Here is a 20,232-nt window from a genome sequence, read left to right on the forward strand (position 1 = left end):
TTAAACATTAGTCTCATAATTCTTGCACAGTGTCTAGCGCTCACTCACTCATGGAGCTGAACCCTTCTTGAGGAGCCGTGAATTCTGCAGCTACTCAAGAACTTCGCAGAATTTTATGGAACCCGAATGTTCATTATCGTGTTCACAAGAGCCCTCTACCGGTGTCTATCCTAAGCCAGGTATATCCAGTCCATACCACCCCATCCTATATCTCTAAGATCGATTTTAATATTGTCCACCCACCTACTCCTTGGTCTTCCCAGTAGCCTCCTTCCTTCCGGCTTTCCCATCAATATCCTATATGCATTCATCCTCACTCCCATGCGTGTTACATGCCCTGCTCATCTCATCCTCCTTGATTTGATCATTCTAAGTATACTTGGAGAAGAGTACAAGTTGTGAAGCTCTTCATTATGACTGTCTAGCACTAGACATTTCATATTCTGATGTCTATTGCAGTTAATTTCCAGTTAACTTAACGGTACGCTTACAGCAAATCGCAAGTTAGCTTGACAGGCTAAATTAGTTTCAGTTTGAACATCAAACCCCCCCCCCCCAATCTGTGGTACTGCTTTGTATCGTCTATGTCAGAAGCAACCTAAAAACCTCTTTTGCTGTTTGCTTTCCAGGTTGTGCTAAGTTTCGCAGAACATTCTCCTCAATTTCCGAAATCCTTCGGCGGCCATTAATTCTCGCACCATTGCCGTCTGGCTCTCCCTATATCAGCAATCTTCCTCCTTCGACGGCTAAGAAGTTAATTTAGGTAAGTTTCGCCTTGTGCCACATAAAACTCACGTCTAACTTCCGGGCAACATAAGTCGGGCAAATTGACGACTTTTTGATTAATGCTTACAGCTTCTGCTTCGATAAATCCAGAACTGAACCGTAACAAAACTTAATTTGAGGAGGATTTTGCAGTTACGAAGACAAATAAATAAAAATGAGAGAAAGAAAGGGTGGGAGGAAATCAGAGTAACAACGTAGTGACATGTGATTTGAGTTGAACATTTTTTCTTTATATCATAAAGTCATTATGGTGCTGCGTGACAGTGCGCCTACAGGACGCAACACACACTGCTTGCAGATAATACTAATTCCGTCGGTCGATGCAATTCTCTGCTGTCAATGGTAGTCATTTGCATGAAAAATATGCTCGGTGTAAATCTCTGTCGGGACGAATATTCTAAGTTGCGTGGTTTTACTCGGTCCCGCCAGTTAAATTGTGGAATAATACGCCGAATTAGTTCACGACTGCTTCCGCCCTCATGGTTTACAGTTCACTGATCACTCTCATCAAATTATTCTATGCTGTGTTGTTGGAATTCTTGAAGATGTCGTTGAATAAAATACTGTCACGTGATAGAGTGATTATAGACGCGTTTTGGATTGATGGTCGGATTTGTCGGCCTCTCTCATACACCATGTGACTACACTTTACATTCACATACATATATATCAGTGTCCACGGTCATATCTTCGCTGCCGTTGCTTGGTAGCGGCTTCCAACGACGGACATTCCCCTTCCTCTGAGCTCCCGAACTGTCCCCGACTTCAGCTACCATGTTCTCACAGCAGCATCTCACGACAACTGAACTCACCAACCAACTCTATACAGTGGAACTTCGCTTAACGAGCACCTCTCATAACGAGTAATTCGCATAACGAGCAAAACAAATTGTAAAGAAATGACTCGCTTAACGAGCGACGTTTCGCATAACGAGTGACGAGAGGGGAAGTCCCGGATTGTGCACTTGCTACATCAGTCTGTGTTTAGCGCTCGTTCCGCTAGCATCTTAGTGTCGCTTGTGATCACACATTTTTCCAAACTTTTGTTCAGACATATTATTTGTGATTCTTTTTTTGTGCAAAGTTTAATAGCCCTTGCAAAAATGTCCCCCAAAAAAGCCTCAAAAAGACAGCCATAAGAGAATAAAAATAACTGTAGAAATGAAACATAAAATCATTGAAAAGTGAGAACGAGGTGTGAGTGTGGCTGATCTAGCACGCACATACAATCAGTCTACATCAACGATTTGCACGATTTGGAGTTGCATTGTGTTTCACAGCAAGAAGTTGTGGAGGAGAGTTTCTCAGAGGAGGAGGAGGAGGTAACAGCAAAGCAACAATCTTCTGGCGCAATAAGAGAAATGCTGAAAGCATGGGAATCTGTTGCATCGTACATTGAGAAGCATCACCTTAATAAGGCAGTGGCTATGAGCGCTACAAATTTATTTAATGATAATGCTGTGTCGTATTTTCACCAAATTTTGAAGCGTCGGCAAAAACAAATATCTCTAGACAGCTTTTTAGTAAAAAAGAATTAGATATGTATTATAAATAATAAACTAATTATTTCGATTTTTTTTCTGCAGATCGAATTCGCATTCCCGGTTGGTTCATTCCGCATAGAAGAAAAGATGAAGATGATTCACGCTCCCTAACACTGTATATATAATTTTCTTTGAATAAACGTTGTACATAAAATGTTTTGAGTATTTTTTTCGGCATGGTACGCATTATCGTATTTTACATTAATTTATATGGGAAAAATTGTTTCGCTTAACGAGTGTTTCGCATTACGAGGAAGATTCTGGAAGGAATTATGCTCGTTAAAGCGAGGTTCCACTGTACTTGCAACAGCTAACTTGCCCTACTTATAACAGATCTGCATGGACCTCGTAGAAAACACCTTTTCTCTCTTGCTGTTTACGGGCCACTGCCTATTAACGACCGTTCTATAGTTGTTTATTTCGCGGTCGTTGCCTAACAACGGGTCTACATGCCACAATACATATTACCGTATTTACGCATGTATAGGCCGCGTGCGTGTATAGGCCGCAGCACAATTTTCAGACAGAAATTATAGAAAAAATAATTTTCTTGGAATATTATTTCAGGAGTATTACACCCTGTATTACTAATTATGAATATAATTTTGTTAAATGAACTGTGATTTCGAATATTTCGAATATAAGCCGCACCCCAGTTTTCCTCTTGAATTTTTGGCAAAAAATGTGCGGCCTATACATGCGTAAATACGGTAGTTACTATAGGATTCTGACGATGGTGTATAACACACAGAGATATTGGGTTTTCGGACTTTATCCATCGTCCTGGTTTTTAAGATAACTAAGAAAAAACACGGCCGATCACGGTAGCCGAGCGGTCTAAGGCATGCACTGTCTTCGCTCGCTCGGAAGCCGGGATCGTAGTTTCGAATCCCACTCAGGGCATGGATATTTGTGTGCGTTTTTCTGTGTTTGTCTACAGGTAGAGGCCTTGTGTCGAGCAGATCACTCGCCCAAGGAGTCCTACCGAATGTGTAAGATCTAGTAAACCGAAGTGAAACGGAGAGTTTCATGGAGGTAGGCCTAGGCCCAAATTGGGGCTGTAGCGCCACAGAAAAAAAAATAAAAAGGAAAACACGACGTTTCGGAAACTGGATGTGTTTCCGTCCTCAGGTGAGGTAAAACACCTATTCTGTTGGGTCCCTTAGAAAGATCTAGCCTCAATCACTGGACCAGTGATTGATCGTGTTTTTTCTTAGTTATCTTAAAAACCAGGACGATGGATAAATTCCGAAAACCCAATATCTCTGTGTACAATACATATTGATTGATATAAATGTTCATTTTTAACTCTTATATATCGTTTAATGCATTTTCCAGTCATATTAGCCTGCGCCTTATCACTGTTTCCTGAACAAACTGAGGACATTCCAAGTAGAGAGGTATAATTTATCTTTACAGCCTTTCCTCGGAAGTTTCTCTGACTTAAACGTCCGGCGTCCACCGTTACGTGACTTCTATAGGTTAATTCCTTAATTACAGACCTTAGCCGAGCCCACTTCCCTGCTTGACCTATAGAAACAAGCGCTTTGCATTTGGTGGACGTTTAATATGCCCCTACTGAGCGCGCTGCGGATCGCTTCATTCCATAATGCAAAGCGAAACACGTTTTCAATTTCCTAGTAATGCCATGGAAGTTGATTATACTGACGCCTAAAGCAGATAGGGGAATTTAAAGGGGAAATGTAGAAGTTGCAGTGAGCAATTTGAAGCCGTCTAACATTGAACTTATTGTTAGGTGTTTTAGTCCCCACTCCTCAATATAATATAATAAAATATAATATACAGATCGAAACCTGATCCAGGAGGAAATTGAGAGGCGATTGAACTAGGGTAATGCTTGCTACCATTCAGTCCAGAATCTTTGTCTTCTCGTTTGCTGTCCAAAAACATAAAAATTAGAGTATACAAAACTGTAATTTTGCCTGTGGTTCTGTATGGGCGTGAAACTTGGTCTTTGACATTAAGGGAGGAACATAGACTGAGGATGTTTGAGAACAGGGTGTTGAGGAGAATATTTGGACCGAAGAGAGATGAAGTGACAGGAGTTTGGAGAAAACTGCATAATGAGGAGCTTCATAACTTGTACTCTTCTCCAAGTATAATTAGAATGATCAAGTCAAGGAGGATGAGGTCGGCAGGTCATGTAGCACGAATGGGGGAGACGAGGAATGCATATAGGATATTGGTGGGAAAGCCAGAAGGAAAGAGACCACTGGGAAGACCAAGGTGTGGATGGGTGGACAATATTAGAAGGAGGAATTGAGGAGCCGCCAAATCTGCAGCTATTCAAGGACTTCCCAACATTCCAAGGAAACCGGAGGTTCATTACCGTGTTCACATGAGTCTTCCACTGGTCCCTATCCTGAGCCAGATCAATCCAGTCCATATCATCCCATCCTATCTCTCTAAGATCCATTTTAATAATGTCCACCCCCAATACGCATTGGTCTTCCCAGTGGTATCTTTCCTTCTGGCTTTCCCACCAATATCCAATTTGCATTCTTTTTCTCCCCCATTCATGCTACATGCCGTGTCCACCTCGTCCTCCTTGACTTGATCATTCTAATTACACTTGGAGAAGAGTACAAGTAATGAAGCTCCTCGTTATGCAGTTTTCTCCAACCTCCTCTCACTTCATCTCTCTTCGATCCAAATATTCTCCTATTATACTATATATAAGACATGCTTACTGTATTACATGAGTGTATCCATCAATTTGTCAAAAGCCGAGAAAGCGCAGTCAGTAAGCTACAGGCTGGAAGACAGGGCTGAGATCAAGAATGATGGGGCTATATCTTCACTCTCACATACGTCTTTATTGTGTGGCGAGTAATGAATGAAGCACAAGAACAAATTTACCTTTTTTACCTATACCATCCATTTGTGTATTCTCTGACTTACTATCTGAACCAAGTGACGGATTTTCAGGAGAAACTGTACAGATTTCATGCCACCCCAACTTCAAACGTGGTCCTTTTTAGCAACGCATCATAAGGTTGAAATTTCTTCATGCCAAGGTGAAAGTGACCCTTAGGAGTTTTGTCGTCTGGAAAAACGGTTCTAAGCCGAGGTTACATGTATCCTCAGGGGTTATATCACATATATTTCATACGCCATCAAACAAAGATCAAAAGAGCCTCTACAACTATCTTTTGCACAACCTTCTCTGGGCATGGAATAAATATGCGCTGTTCGAAATGAAGAAATCTTGGTATCCAATGTTTGGATTGCAGGGCAACAAGCAGTTCGAAAACATGAAGTTTGCCGAGGGATAGGTAATTCTTCATATTGTAACATATAGACCCGTTTCTAAGTAACGACTCTGTAAACAACGCCCGTTGCTAGGCAACAGATTCCTAAATCGCACCAACAGACTAACTGGGAATAGGTGTTCTGTAAGCGGTCCTTGCGACAGCTGCGTGACGCAAAAACAGAAAAACTGTTGAAAGTGGTATTTACTATGAGGTCCGTGTCGGTTTTTTTTTATAAGCATGTCAAGTCAAGAATTTAGTTAGTTCGGAGAGAGTAGTCGGCCAGTAAGGGGAGGGGGCAAACACGGCGTTGGAAAACGTCACCAGACAACGACTGGTGACAACAGCAGACTGAAAGAACTTAGTGCGAGCAATAGTGAATTGTGGAGTGTGTGAATTAGCGATAGCGCTATAGTTCTTTGTAGTTACATTACGTAAGAGTTCAATAAATTCAAATACAAATAAAAAACCCTGTCTATAGCAACTCATACACGTGACAGTATGAAGTTTCAGTCAAAGAGGAAGGAGTGCAATAACTGAAAGAGTTCTGAAACGCTAGTCTAGAGCAGAGGTTAGCAGAAATTTTCGGGCCACTGACCCCTTGTTACCATAAACTCGTAACCAGTACCCCTTGCCCTAACCTATAAAAAGCATTCTCCAACACAGTGGTTTGCGCAACTCACTAAGGGATATAATAACAAAAAAGCAAGATAACGCATTTAGTAACTACTTCGCTGTTAGTAAATTCTTGATGCGATGAATAGGCTTGATGAAGTGATACATGTTTCCCAATGTCTGGTATAAAGTCACTTCAATCGTTAATAAGAGAACAACACTCTCGGAGGGGCCCATTTCTAGCACCCCCTGCCGCCCCTTTGCCTCTTAGCGCACCACACGGGGCGGTACAGCTCACTATGTGAAGCATGGGTCCGGAGTGGAACACGGCAGTTGGTGAAATATGCGGTTACTTCCTTCCATTCCATACATCTGCCCCTACTCATCTCAGCAGGATATAATCTTTACTGCCACTCTGATCCCTTGCTTCTACTTGCGACGCCGAATTTTATTACAGCTGAAAATGAAAGCGCGCGTTTCAGCTTCCCGCCTTTAATGCCCCGGGATATAACCACAGTAACACTGTGCAGTTTATGCTGGCAAGGAGATAGGGTACTCTCGGTGGAAATCCAAACGGGACGAAGAGAGACAGATTCAACCTTGCGACGCCTGAAGAAGTGAGACAGTTAAACGAGAACATGTAGAGGGGAAAGTGAAAGGAGAATAATGAGGAAGTGAGAGATACACTTAATTTTATGGGAGGAAAAGTTCACCATTTGTTAGAAGGTTTGCAGCCTTTAAATTAATCTAATTATTCTTATTATTCTTGTTGACAGATTAGGCCCTCTGACATGTTCCCATTCAGAATTAATTTTAAACTGCGAGCCTCACAAACAGTTTATAGGATATTCGTGTGTTAGACCACGCAATCACTATGATTGGTATTTATCAACGTAATACATAGAATTAAGATTTCGTCTCACAGGAAATAAACTGCGGCGCTATTGCAAAGACCAGTCGTTCACTGCTCTGTAGGGAGACAGAAAAGGAAAAGTAAAACTATCCCTGTAACAGGCCGTGGATGCCCATAGAGTTGTGAGACGTCGAAGCTCCCACATTATCTAGACAATCGGCGAACAGATGGCGGTGAGGTAAGGTAAAGCTATCCCTGTAATAGGCCGTGAAGGCTCATAGAGTTGTGAGACGTCGAAGCTCCCACATTTCTAGATAATCGGCCCACAGATGGCGGTGAGGTAAGGTAAATCTATCCCTGTAACAGACCGTGGAGGCCCATAGGGTTGTGAGACGTCGAGGCTCCCACATTATCTAGACAATCGGCTCACAGATGGCGCTGAGGTAAGCTAAAGCTCTCCCAGTAACAGGCCGTGGAGACCCATAGGGTTGTGACATATCAAGGTTTCCACATTTTTTAGACAATCGACTCACATATGGCGATGAGGTTGTCAGTCTTACGCGCCGACCGCCCTTTAACTCCAGGAAGATTCCTGGTACTCATTTCTGAGTCGACCCGAGGATCATAATGCGGCTGGAAGGATGAGGTCAGTTGAAAAATCCAGTTATATGGAAAAGATAAAATACACTGCTTGGGCAAGGCTCAGAGTTTCTGACCGCTAACGAACTTGTGTATATACTAACCACTGTGCTCTATAGGGTTGATTGCAGTGGTCAAAAAGTTGCATGTATATCAGATCGAAGCGATCCATAATACATCCACGGACTGACTCCCTGACACACGCACGCACGCGCGCACGCACACACACACACACACACACACACACACACACGCTAAGCAACTCCATGAAGCAGAGTTTTATAGACAGTGTCACGTAACTTGGAACAAGGCCCCGCATTCCTAGTCAAATCCCGCGCGTAGCTTGTGGTGGGAGGAGTTTCTTAACACTCGTTCTTCCACTTTCACCAACCCCTCGTGTTTCATTGAAACTACCCTACTCTCTTTTCGAAGAACATTTACAATAATATAAATACATTGTCACTCGTCATGCAAAGAAAAACACGTTATGTGTATTACTAATTTATACTTTGAAAATTAAAATGTAATAGTCATATGTAATGAAGAAAAGAATTTAGCGATTCGTCATGGGAGTACATGTAGAAACTGACGTTTTTAAACAGATGATAGAAAAACCGTTAGTATAACCTGCTTCGAGGGTGCCTTATAAACAACTGGCCGCCTGTCACTTCTCAAACCCTCGAACCCACCCCTTGTCTGAAATTTTTCTTCTGCGCATTCAGGGTTACTCTTGGCCTTGTTCGAAGTTACGTGACACTTGCTATAACACGCTAATAGTTTCTCAGGCACTCAAGAAATTCTTCTCCTTTTACGGAACCCGAAGATTCATTGCCGTATTCATAAGAGGACATCTCAGGTTCCTATCCTAAGCCAGTTTAATCCTCCACGCCAATTTAATATTTTCTTCCCATCTAAGCTTAGATCTTTCAATAGGTTTCTTCCTCTCTGGTCTCACTACTAAGCATTTATAAGCATTTATGACCTCTCCAAGAGCCCTACGTTCATTTTATATTTATATTATCTTCTCACCTACGCCTCGCCCTCAAAACAGTTTTTCCAATCAGATACGGAGCCCAGAATCTTCAATGCATTTCTCATTGCTAACATGCGTGCTACAAGTCCCGCCCTTGACTGTATTACATAGGGTGAAACTCACCTGTGAACAATGTGCTTGCTCTGCAGGTAGTCTAGAGCGAGGGCCAGTTCACACACGTAGAGCATGACGCAGTCCTCACTGAATGTTACCTCCTGCTGCACGTGGTAGCGCAGGTCACCGCCCAACAGGAGGTCTGACACCATGAAGAGGTCCTCCTCGTCTGCGAACACAAGTACAGCAGAGTCAAGATCCCAGCTAAACTGGCAGCGCCGTTGCCGTTACCCGTAACACGTAGGAAACGTGCTTCCCACTGGTTACCATAAGCCATCATTCGTAATTTTCTGCATTACCACTGAAAATGATTCAATGTAAGTTAAGCTGGATTAGCTCAGTTGGTATACGGACTAGATTACGGGTTGGATGGCCGAGGAGTCGGGATTCGATTCCCAACAGGAGCAAGTGATTTTTATTTTCTTCAAAATGGGGTCCACCCAGCCTCCTATACAGTGGGTACAGTGAGATTTATCGCTGGGGGTAACGCGGCAATTGCGTGAACCTGACCATTCACTTTCATTTAGGGTCGAAGGTTAAGAATGACTGGAGATATGCCTCCACGCCGGGGTGTGTTGGTGAAACGGCAACGCCCGAGACTGGTAAAGAGGTGGTTCTCTGTCTGTGTCTTGGCCAGGATTATATTTACTGGGTGTTTCCGTGTCTTTCCTCAGTCCCTCGAAGCAAATTGCTGGGTCGAACTTCCATTTAAACAAGATCGCTTCCTTCCAGATTCTTTCCAATTCATTAATCATCATAGTGTTAGGCGCTATATGATGTAGATCAAGGGATGATCATTCCCGTACTTGGGTCCCGAGGGCCCAGTGGCACTAGGTGAACTCTCGAATTAATAACGTGAACCTGATACCTAAAATCATTGTTAGGTATGCACGTAGAAAGTATGAGCATAATGTACAAAAAAAGCTAGCTCTGTAGCAGGCTGTGGAGACCCATAGGTCTGTGAGACGTCGAGGCTCCCACATTTTCTCCGAACAATCGGCTCGCAGATGGCGGTGAGGTTGTTAGCCTTACGCGCCGGCCGTCCTTCCCCCCCCCCCTCACAGAAGATTCCTGGTACTTATTTCTGTTAGAAGCTGAGTCGACCCCATGGTCATAGTGAGGCTGGAAGGACTAGGTCAACTGAAAAATTTAAAGAACTCGTCAGGAATCGAACCCGCGATCTTCCAGTTTGTAGCATAGTGCCTCACTTAATATCCTCAAGCTACTGAGGTAACGAAGGTGCGTCACAGTCAGTTAATGAGGCAGAGCATTACATCACCATTAGAAAGTTACTAGAATCTAGTATATAAGCAATTGAAGTAGTCAGAAGCCGGTGAAAAATTAAGACATATTTATGTGGGATTTTCTCCCCGTAAAGTTACGTACACAAGATATAACTCACCTTGTCTCGTAGAGCAGATGAACGTTATCATCATCATCACTCATGGAGCTGTGCCCTTCTTGAGAAGCTGCCAACTGTGCAGCTACTCAAGAACTTCCCAGCATTTTACGGAACCCGAAGGTTCATTGCCGTGTTCACAAGAGCCTTCCAATGGTCCCTATCCTGAGCCATATCAATCCAATCCATACAGTCCATCTTGCCTCTCTAAGATCCATTTTAATATTGTTCACCCACCTACGCCTCGTTCTTCCCGGTGATCTCTTTCCTTCTGGCTTTCCCACCAACATCCTATGTGCATTACGAAGCTCCTCATAATGCAGTTTTCTCCACCCTCCTGCCACTTCATCTCTCTTCGGTCAAATATTCTCCTCAGAACCCAGTTCTCAAACACAGTCTATATTCCTCCCTTAATGTCAGAGACCAAGTTTCACACCCACACAGAACCACAGGCAAAATTATAGTTTTGTAACTCTATTAGGTTAGAAATTAACGGTGATTTTCAGGGGTACAGATTAGGTATTATTTGGTTACCAATTGAATGTAATTTAGAATTCAAGGTCGTGGACTCAAATAATCTTGGATTCATGATTTATTTAAACCGTCTTGCAGTGCATACACTCATCTATCTCCTTCTCTCACTCGCACTACATGTTTCGGCATAATAATGCCATCTTCAGGTGCTTACTCATCCACGCCAAACTAATTCATTGCATGCCTTGTCCTCACATTAAAATAACTAAAATATATATCTATCATATATATTGACAAATGTCGAACGTTAAAAATATTAAAATTGTTCAGGATTCCACATCGCTACGTCNGCGACGTAGCGATGTGGAATCCTGAACAATTTTAATATTTTTAACGTTCGACATTTGTCAATATATATGATAGATATATATTTTAGTTATTTTAATGTGAGGACAAGGCATGCAATGAACTAGTTTGGCGTGGATGAGTAAGCACCTGAAGATGGCATTATTATGCCGAAACATGTAGTGCGAGTGAGAGAAGGAGATAGATGAGTGTATGCACTGCAAGACGGTTCAAATAAATCATGGACTTAAATCAGTGCAACAGGACGCTAAAATATAACATTAGTAATCTTGGATTCACTTGTCTAGTCACTCACTGCATCGTAAAATAACCCAGAAAAGAATAAAATAAGACTCAAATGAGTTCGTATCCACCTGAATAAATATATGAAACTGAAAAATGGCTCTGTGCTGTTTGGTTCTAGGATAGAACTCCTCACGGGTCATAAAGCGTACCGCGGCAGCGGAGTATATGAATGTACCCCTGGTCCATGGCTGCACTTCAGCGGTAGAGTTGAAAATATAGCCAATATAATTCAATATGGCGTCGTGCTGATGCGCTTAATTTAATTCCCCGTTTGTAGTTTGATAATTGGAAATATTCCAGTTAATTGGGAGTGGTTTAGAACAGAAAACATTCCTCGTGAATTTGATCTAAGTTAAAAGTCAAAACCAGATTGAACACACTGTATAAATACAAATTTAATGATGTAATTTCAACCTGTGGTTTCCCTATCTCTGTGTGTATACACGTACACAATTAATTACTTTTATAACAGGAATTAAAGCTCTGTTGTACAAACACTGTGCCTTTGGTTTGTGCAAATAAGAGAGGGTGACTACACCTGGCGTTGCTGTTACCCGCAGCGCCGTAATGTAGAACGTGTTGCCGAAACAACAAAGAAGTTCATGAACAAACACGAGAATATGAGTACATTCAAGAAATTGTTGTTACGAATTTCTCTCTTATGGAAATAATAAAATATAACCATAAATTGCACAATGGGGGCTGGACATTAGCTCTTACGGAAATATGAACTAACTAACTCTAGTGAGCTGAGCCCTTCTTGAGACGCTGCCAGTTGTGCAACTATTCAAGAATTTCCCAACATTTTACGGAACCTGGAGTTTCATTATAGTCTTCACAAGAATCCTCCACTGGTCCCTATCCTGAGCCAGATGAATCCAGTCCATACCACACCATCCTATTTCTCTAAGATTTATTTGAACGATTATGAACATTCTGTTAGATATAAAGTGAAAATGACAAGATCACGAAGGAACTTAACCTTAAGAGGTATTTCTGGCATGCATTCGGGGGGGCATCTGGTTCGAATCTCGGTAGGGACACTGACTGCTGATTCAAGTCTCCTCTGGCTTGTCTTTAGTCCCTCCAGACAAGTGGCGGGATATTTTATCGAAGTGTGCTACGACCACTTCCTTCCATGTCATTATTCATGGTTTATATCACGACGCTCTTAGCAGCTCCGACGCTCTGGCGTCGAATGTTAAGACGATTCACGAACTACGTATAGAAAGATGTAGACGGAAGTGACCGTGAACTAATGTAAGGTACTATCCGGGAATTTACCTTGAGGGACTGAGAAAAATAATGAAAAACTCCAGTCTGGACAGGCGTTCTCCGTGCCGACGTCTGACCCCGGGACCTCCCAAACACGAAGCAGGATTGTACCTAATTGGCCGCGACTTTCAGCCTTCCTCATACGTCCTAATTCATGCTTGACCTTCATACAATCATTGAGCGCTATATAGTCAGCGCTACTGATAAAAGTAGCCGGGATAATTCAGTCGGTAAGCTACAGACTGGACGATCGGGGTTTGATTCCCAGTAGTGCAAGATTTTTCACTTCTCCACAGCGTCTAGACCGGCTCTGGGGCCCAAACAGTCTCCTATTCAATAGGTACCGGGACTCTTTCGCTGGGGGTAAATCGGCTGGGGCGTGAAGCTAACTATTCACATCTACCTAGTGCCGATGCCAAGCATGGTGGAGTTATATCTCCATTCCCCATTACGTCTTGATTGTGTAGTTCTTAATTAACTAAGAACAGGTACAAATTTAACCTTTCATTGATGAAGTAAAAAAAATTCTTCATAAACACCGCTGTGAAAACTCAAATTCCATAACAGCAAATTCCGCCAAAAATAATATTTTTGACATAATTATTTCTTAACGAATTCACATCGCACATACGCATGCGCAGATGATGTAGGAGGAAGACTGGTCATGTGGGTACCATCCCAATCTCCTTTTTTAGATTATGCAATGTATTAAAAGTAAATCTGTCCCTATGTTTAATTAATTAAGCACCACACCATGATGACGTATAAGGGAGTGAAGTTATAGCTCCACCTTTCTTGACCTCGGCACTAGACGGAGGTGAGTGGTCAGCTTCATTTACCCTCCGCTTAACCGTCGGGGAAGGAGCCCCGGTACCCATTGTATAGGAGGCTGAATGGCGTGGAATGGTGTAGAAAGGTGAAAATGTCTTGCCTTTGTTGGGGATCGAACCCCGGTCATCCAGCTCCGTAGTCTGTCACATGCTGGATCCTTGTGCAGTCTAATACCCTTATTTAACATATCTATAAAGAGGTATTTACAATTTTTATAGGAACACACCTAGATTACATTTTGCATTTTCCCCCTGTAACAGTGGAGTATTGACTCAGGAATAAGGGTTCAATTCTCGGTTGAGGTAGACATTCTTCTTTTCTCCACAGCGTCCATACTGGTTATGGGCCCCACCCAGTCTCATGTCCAATGGTTGTGGGGGGGGGGGTTTACATGAAGCAAGACGGACGAAACGTGAAACTAGCTACTCAGCTCGACCTTGTGCCGAAGCTTAAGAAACGAACGGAGCTATATCTTCTCTCCAACATACGTCTTCATGGTGCGGTTCTTAATTCGGAACAGCAACAAATACATCCTTCAGGATCTTCATCGGAATGTAAGGTCCCCTACCCCCGCCCCCATGAATGAAGTCATGTTTATTGATAACCAGATAATTGTGCCCTGATTGCTGCTACTTAATGAAGCCGAGCGCCCCATCAATATTCAAGCATAGTCGCATTACTCAAACTCTGCTCTGCCCTGTTCTGCTCTGCCCTGTTCTGAATGTGTTCCGTATTGCCTTGCCCCACGCGTAAAACGGCAGAGAGCAGTGAGGGACGCTCGTTAATGACTTGTGACTTCCGCCGCTGGATGCCGTGCAGACGTCCAAACGAAATGTACGCTAGAGCCAGGTTGCGGAAAAACGGCTAATGGATGTTGTGGATAACAGCACTCGATGCTTCCCCCTCTCTCCTTATTGTTCTACTCTGGCCTCCATAACCAAGCCAAAACTCTTTCCGCTATACTGAGGCCACGGAAGGAAGTCCCACGGGTGGTGGGGATAACGGCACTCGATGCTTCCCCCGCTCTCCTTATTGTTCTACTCTGGCCTCCATAAAAAAGCTAAAACTCTTTTCGCTATACTGAGGCCACGTAAGAAAGTCCCATGGGTGGTGGGGATAACGGCACTCGATGCTTCCCCCTCTCTCCTTATTGTTCTACTCTGGCCCCGATAAACAAGTCAAAACTCTTTTCGCTATACCGAGGCCAAGGAAAGAAGTCCCATGGGTGGTGGGGATGACGGCACTCGAAGCGTCCACCTCTCTGCCAACTGTTAAGTTCCCTCCTGCTCCTTCTTGCTTATATCAACCAGCCAAAACAGTTGTCCCTAAATTGAGACCATGGAAGGAAGTTCCATGGATCGAACACCTCCACATATATCTTGCAAGTTGTTTCGCTTTACGGTCAGAACACTAGGCATGTATGAAAAAGTACAAAGATGGGGTGGCCGATTTATACCAGCTTTCATTAGCCGCTTAAATCCCAGTGCTTACTATATGTACCACCTGCTTTAACACACTAAAACTCTGCACTCTGCCCACAGAGTGTATCTATGTGTTCCGTATGGTTCTCACAATAAACAGCGACTCTTTCCCTAAACAGCATTAACCGTTGGGGTTTTTTAAGGCACATGTAACGTGTTTCCTGTGAGGTACATACTGAAGTTTTAAATACATTTACATTTATGTATGAATTTCAAGCTTCAAAGTGTTAATATCAATTATATAATATAGTAGTCACAGGGGGGAGGTGTTTACAAGCACGATCGTTACGATAATGAACTTCGCTATTTATGAAAAAAGGAAGATAGGTTAACAATAAAAAATTAGCTAATGGACACATAATGATGCGCATTCTGATGAAGTAATGACCTCAGATACATGGAGGCACTTCAGACATTAAAGAGGCTGTATAATAAGTGTCATATTACTGCAACAATCTAGCCCCAAATAACGCCGTGTTACCTTCACTGTCAGCGAACACCATCATCAGACTTCTCATTGGCGTATCCGTGGTTTACATGGAAATGACGCGATGACAGAATATTCTCCTGTGTGATATGATCATCAAGAGAAAACGAAGTTGTTATGGTTTTAATGCAAAGAAAGCATTTCTGAACTTCTCTGTAAGTATTTAGCTGTACGCCCTAACAAAGGTTAAGTTATCCCTGGGCTTAATTAATCAAACACAATGGGTTCCGGGGGTAAAGCGGGGCGGGGGGGGGATGTGAAGCTGACCACATACGTCCAATTAGTAAATAGTTCAGGAAAACGTGGTTCTATACATCCACTCCCCCATACGTCTTCATGGCATAGTACTTAACTGGTTAAGCACAGGGACAACTCTACCTTTTACTAGATGGACGTTTTCAACTTCACTCCCTGGCCGCTTTAGCCCCGGTACCCATCGTAGAGGAGGCTGGTTGTACCCAGAGCAGGTCTGGACATTATGGAGAAGGGAAAAATCTCTTGTCCCTACCGGGAATCGAACCCCGACTCCTAAGTTGTCAAGAATGGGAAAGAAGATAAAGTACAACAAATTTTGGTAAGAAACCCTGGAGGAAAGAGACCACTTAGAAGACCTGGATGTAGATGAGAGGATAATAGTAAAAATATCTTAAAGGAATGGGCTGAAAAATTATAGGCTGAATTCATCTTCCTCAGGACAAGGACATGTAGCTGATCTTCGGGCAAAATAAAAAGCTGTGAATTTCTTGACTAGCTAAGCCACTATAAGCTTCTCAAGTAGGACACGTTTCAAGGCGATTGTTAGTTAATTAAGAATGCAACATTTAGGAGCAAGTAGCAATAAGCAGGTTGATTCAAGCTCTGACGCGTTTTACTTGCATTCAGGAGGTGTCGGATTCGAATCTCGACTGGAGCATGGGATATACTGAGGATATTCAGAGTTTTCCTCAGTCAATACAAGCGATTGCCGAGTTGGTGCTTTATATTAGGCAACGACCGCTTCCTTCGCATTCATCAGCCGTTATCATACCATCATTTAATGAAATAGATTCTGAGCTACGGACAGCGTCGTTAAACAAGCAATAAAATAAAGGAAGATATTCTCATTAAAAATGGATTTGTCTTAAAACACACAGTACATAACGGATACGAAGAAATCTGAAGATGGAGGCGTTATGTTCTTCAGAAACATAGGGCTTCTTTCGAAGTACACGGCCTCACAACCCAGAAGACCCTACTCTTTTTCCCGAATTTCACCCCTTCATTCACATTTTGATCTTTTCTCCTCCATCTTCATTTCACATCATTATTCGCTTTCCTCTCCCTCCCCCCGAACTAAACACAGAGGTCCTTTCTTCCGATTTATGCTCCGTTTTCTTCTTCTGATCTTTCGCCTCCTTTGATCTCGTTTCATTTCTCTGTCCTTTGATTTCACGATCCCTCCCGCCGCTTCTAAGCTTACAACGTTTCAATCTCATCATTATCATGTCTTTTTTCTCCGTTCCTATCGAATCATTTCTCTTCCATAAGAACCAAGAGAACTTTAGGCGGTGCGTGGTCTCTCCCTTGCTCAGGTTTGTCTTAAGCAGCCACGCTGTTTGTTTGAATTATATTTATCTATAACTTAAAGGGTAATCAGGAAGCCATTCGACCGTCAACATGTTTCACTTTCGAAATCTTCTTCCTGGATATGTTGTTTCCATCTTCAAGCTTACTATCTACTTCTTCCTGGTTTCTCTCTTCTCCTATTTTTTGACCCTGAAGGAGGTGACGAACTCCTCCGAAATATCGGTTGACTTTTAAAGAACTATACGGCGCTGTATCCTAGGAGAGAGAATCTTCATAATCACCGCTGTGAGAACCTCAAATCATACCTACTCAAAATATTTTGATAAAATTTGATACTGGAGGTCTCATTCGTTCATTCATCAATGACTCTACATTCCTTTTTTGGGCACTGTCCGCTTTTTCAGTTTCGTAATCCCAGACGGTAGGACTCCCTTGCGGGGGGATCAGCCCATCGCAAGGACTCTACCTACAAACAGGACAACTTAAACACAGAATAAACTATCCCAGTGTTAGAGCGGGTGAAGACAGTTCATGCCTTAGGCCGCTCGGCCCCTGTGATCGCCCTACTGGAAGTCTAAAAGGATTCTATTCGACTTTTTGTACTAGTCAGTAAAGTAATGTATTACAATGTCCCTGAATAATGTTACCACATTATTTTGTGAGTGAGCCGGAGTAACGTAGTCGGTATAGCGACTGTATACGAGCTGGACGACCGAGGGGTCGGAGTTCGAGTCCCGGGAGGGTGAGAAATTTCTCTTCTCCATATCATCCAGACCAGCTCTGGGGTCCATCCAGCCTCCTATTCAATGGGTACCGGGGCTCCTACCCCGGGGTTAAATGGCCGGGGCGTGAAGCTGAACACTCACTTCCAACTAGTGCGTAGGTAGAAAATGTGGATCTATACATCCACTCCCCCATACGACTTCATGGCATAGTGCTTAATTAGTTAAACACAGAGACAACTTCATCCTTTATCTTTGCATTCTTTTGTACATTTTTTCTCTATTTACAACATGTTAAAAGCAGAGAACAACAACGCAGAAATGACATCAAGCTGTTTTCTTTGGACCGGTTCATAACGTCCACAACAACGCCTAAACGCAATCTACAAAACCAACAGAATTATTTAGCGATAATGCTCTGGACTTGTATTGAGGAGCTGATGGATTCAAAGTCCGAGTCAAAGTTACTTTACGTCTCGCGGTTTACCGCCACTCAGTTCGTCTTGGCGACAAGCCCCTTGAGAGACATGACCAGGGATTTCTTCTTTCCAGCTGAACACAAGCGGTTATAGTCCCTTACGTAACAACGTCTCTGACAAGAGGTTGTGTCTGTCGTTTACAATTGCTACCGGCCCACACCAATGCAGTCATTCTAGGGTTGGAGTCCAGCGGGACTCATTATCACATTTTACCGTCTCAAATTCGAGACTCTCCCAGCCTGGAGGGCGAGGTCCTCGTATTTATATTCCCCAGGAACAGGGTGGCCCGGTTATACCCCCAGGCACTGGATTCCCTTCCCGTCGCCTCCTACGGCTCCCAGGATTACGGTGGACTCCGCTTCCACACGAGATTAATCTGATCTCAGTTCTGTTCTTCTCTTATACAGCGTATCCGTATCCAAGGAAATGTTTATAGATTCTAGAGCGACGTCTTTGTTTCCAAGAATCCATCTCCATGGAAATATGTAGGCATATTAAAGCTAAGAGACGCCAACTTGATCTAAAGATCAAAAATATGTACTGGCTTCTCAAATGTAAGTCCAAACTATCTCTGGAAAATAAACTAATCATTTACAAATGCATAATCAAAGCAATTTGGACATATGGTATAGAACTATGAGGCTGTAGTAAACCATCAAATGCCAAAATCCTTCAGTCATTCCAATCCAAAACACTCCGTATGATATCTGGAACACCATGGTACGTCTCTAATCAAACTTTACATGAAGACTTCAAAATACAATCAATACAAGATGAAATCAAGTCAAACATAAACAGATACAAAGACCGAACAACAGAGCATGTAAACCAGCTCATAAGTGACCTATTCACTCAGCCCTTAGAAAACAGAAGACTGAAAAATATCTGGCCAGAAGACCTTCTCGATGAAGTGTAACCATACGGAGAACCATTACTGAATGGTACCCGTCACAAGCCTCCGAATTTTAAACCATTTACTAATTACTCATGCTGCTACTATGGAGTAGATTGTAAATTTGCAAGAAATAAATAAAAAAATGGAAATATATTTGTCATCGCTTTTCCTAGCAATGGGTCTGCATGTCATAATATTATTCGAGAACATTCTGTATGTTGTTGAACATCACGTGGGAAGCCAACTCATGTAATATTAAAGGTGCGTGTTGTGTTTGCTGCATACATACATGTACACAGGTATTCCTACATATGTAAACTGTATTATGTTTTCACTTAGATGTATCTAACAGATAAACATATCAGGAGTTGTCTAATGAAATATAACACTTTCAGACAAATATAGAATTAAAATTAGTAAAGCGTGTGCCGGTGAGACGGGATAGCGCTGTCAGTATAGCGACTGGCTACGGGCTGAACGACGGGGATGGGTCAGATTTCGAGTCCCGGTAGGGTCAAGAATATTCTCTTCTCCACATCGTCCAGACCTGCTTTGGGGTCCACCCAACCTTCTCTCCAGTAAGTACCGTCGACTCTTTCCCCGGGGGTTAAAACGGCAGGAGCGTGAAGCTGACCCACTCACCTGCAGCTAGTGTCGAGATCAAGAAAATATGGATTTATACATCCACTCCCCCATACGCCTGCATGGCGTAGTGCTTAATCAGTTAAACACAGGGACAAATTTAAAGCGTGTGTCGCGTTGGATCTCTTTTAATTTCGTTGCTAACATAATTCTGGACCGAGTGAGGAATGAGAGTCTCGCGACGTTGAATATGAAAACAGCGGGCGGTATGTTCCTCCGAAACGTCGATACACTTATACCAAACCACACCAACGTCACATTCCAGAAGACAATAATCTTCGGAGTTCTCGATTGTTAACTGTCGTCCTGAAGTACTTGCATAATTTAGTGCGATTTATTCGCTTGGATTGTGATCTGGGGTATGCCACCGTGCAGTCAGGTAATGTTTCGTAAGAACGTACTGCTTTCATCTTCAGAGTATACGCTATTCATTCCTTGTCCTTAGCTCACATTCAGATTTTGTCCTAGAATCTT

General features: G+C 42.8%; 1 protein-coding gene across 1 annotated transcript in view; it reads right to left on the bottom strand.

Moving 5' to 3' along the window:
- Nucleotides 1-20,232, bottom strand: part of LOC111873827 (serine/threonine-protein kinase 32B) — an 82,970-nt gene that overhangs the window by 13,354 nt on the left and 49,384 nt on the right. The window contains exon 3 of the mRNA XM_023868816.2: nt 8,866-9,025. Coding sequence (XP_023724584.1) covers nt 8,866-9,025 — 160 coding nt within the window. The remainder of the gene's footprint in view (nt 1-8,865; nt 9,026-20,232) is intronic.

The sequence above is a fragment of the Cryptotermes secundus genome, unplaced genomic scaffold (genome assembly GCF_002891405.2).
Source record: "Cryptotermes secundus unplaced genomic scaffold, Csec_1.0 scaffold215, whole genome shotgun sequence".
Lineage (NCBI taxonomy): Eukaryota > Metazoa > Arthropoda > Insecta > Blattodea > Kalotermitidae > Cryptotermes > Cryptotermes secundus.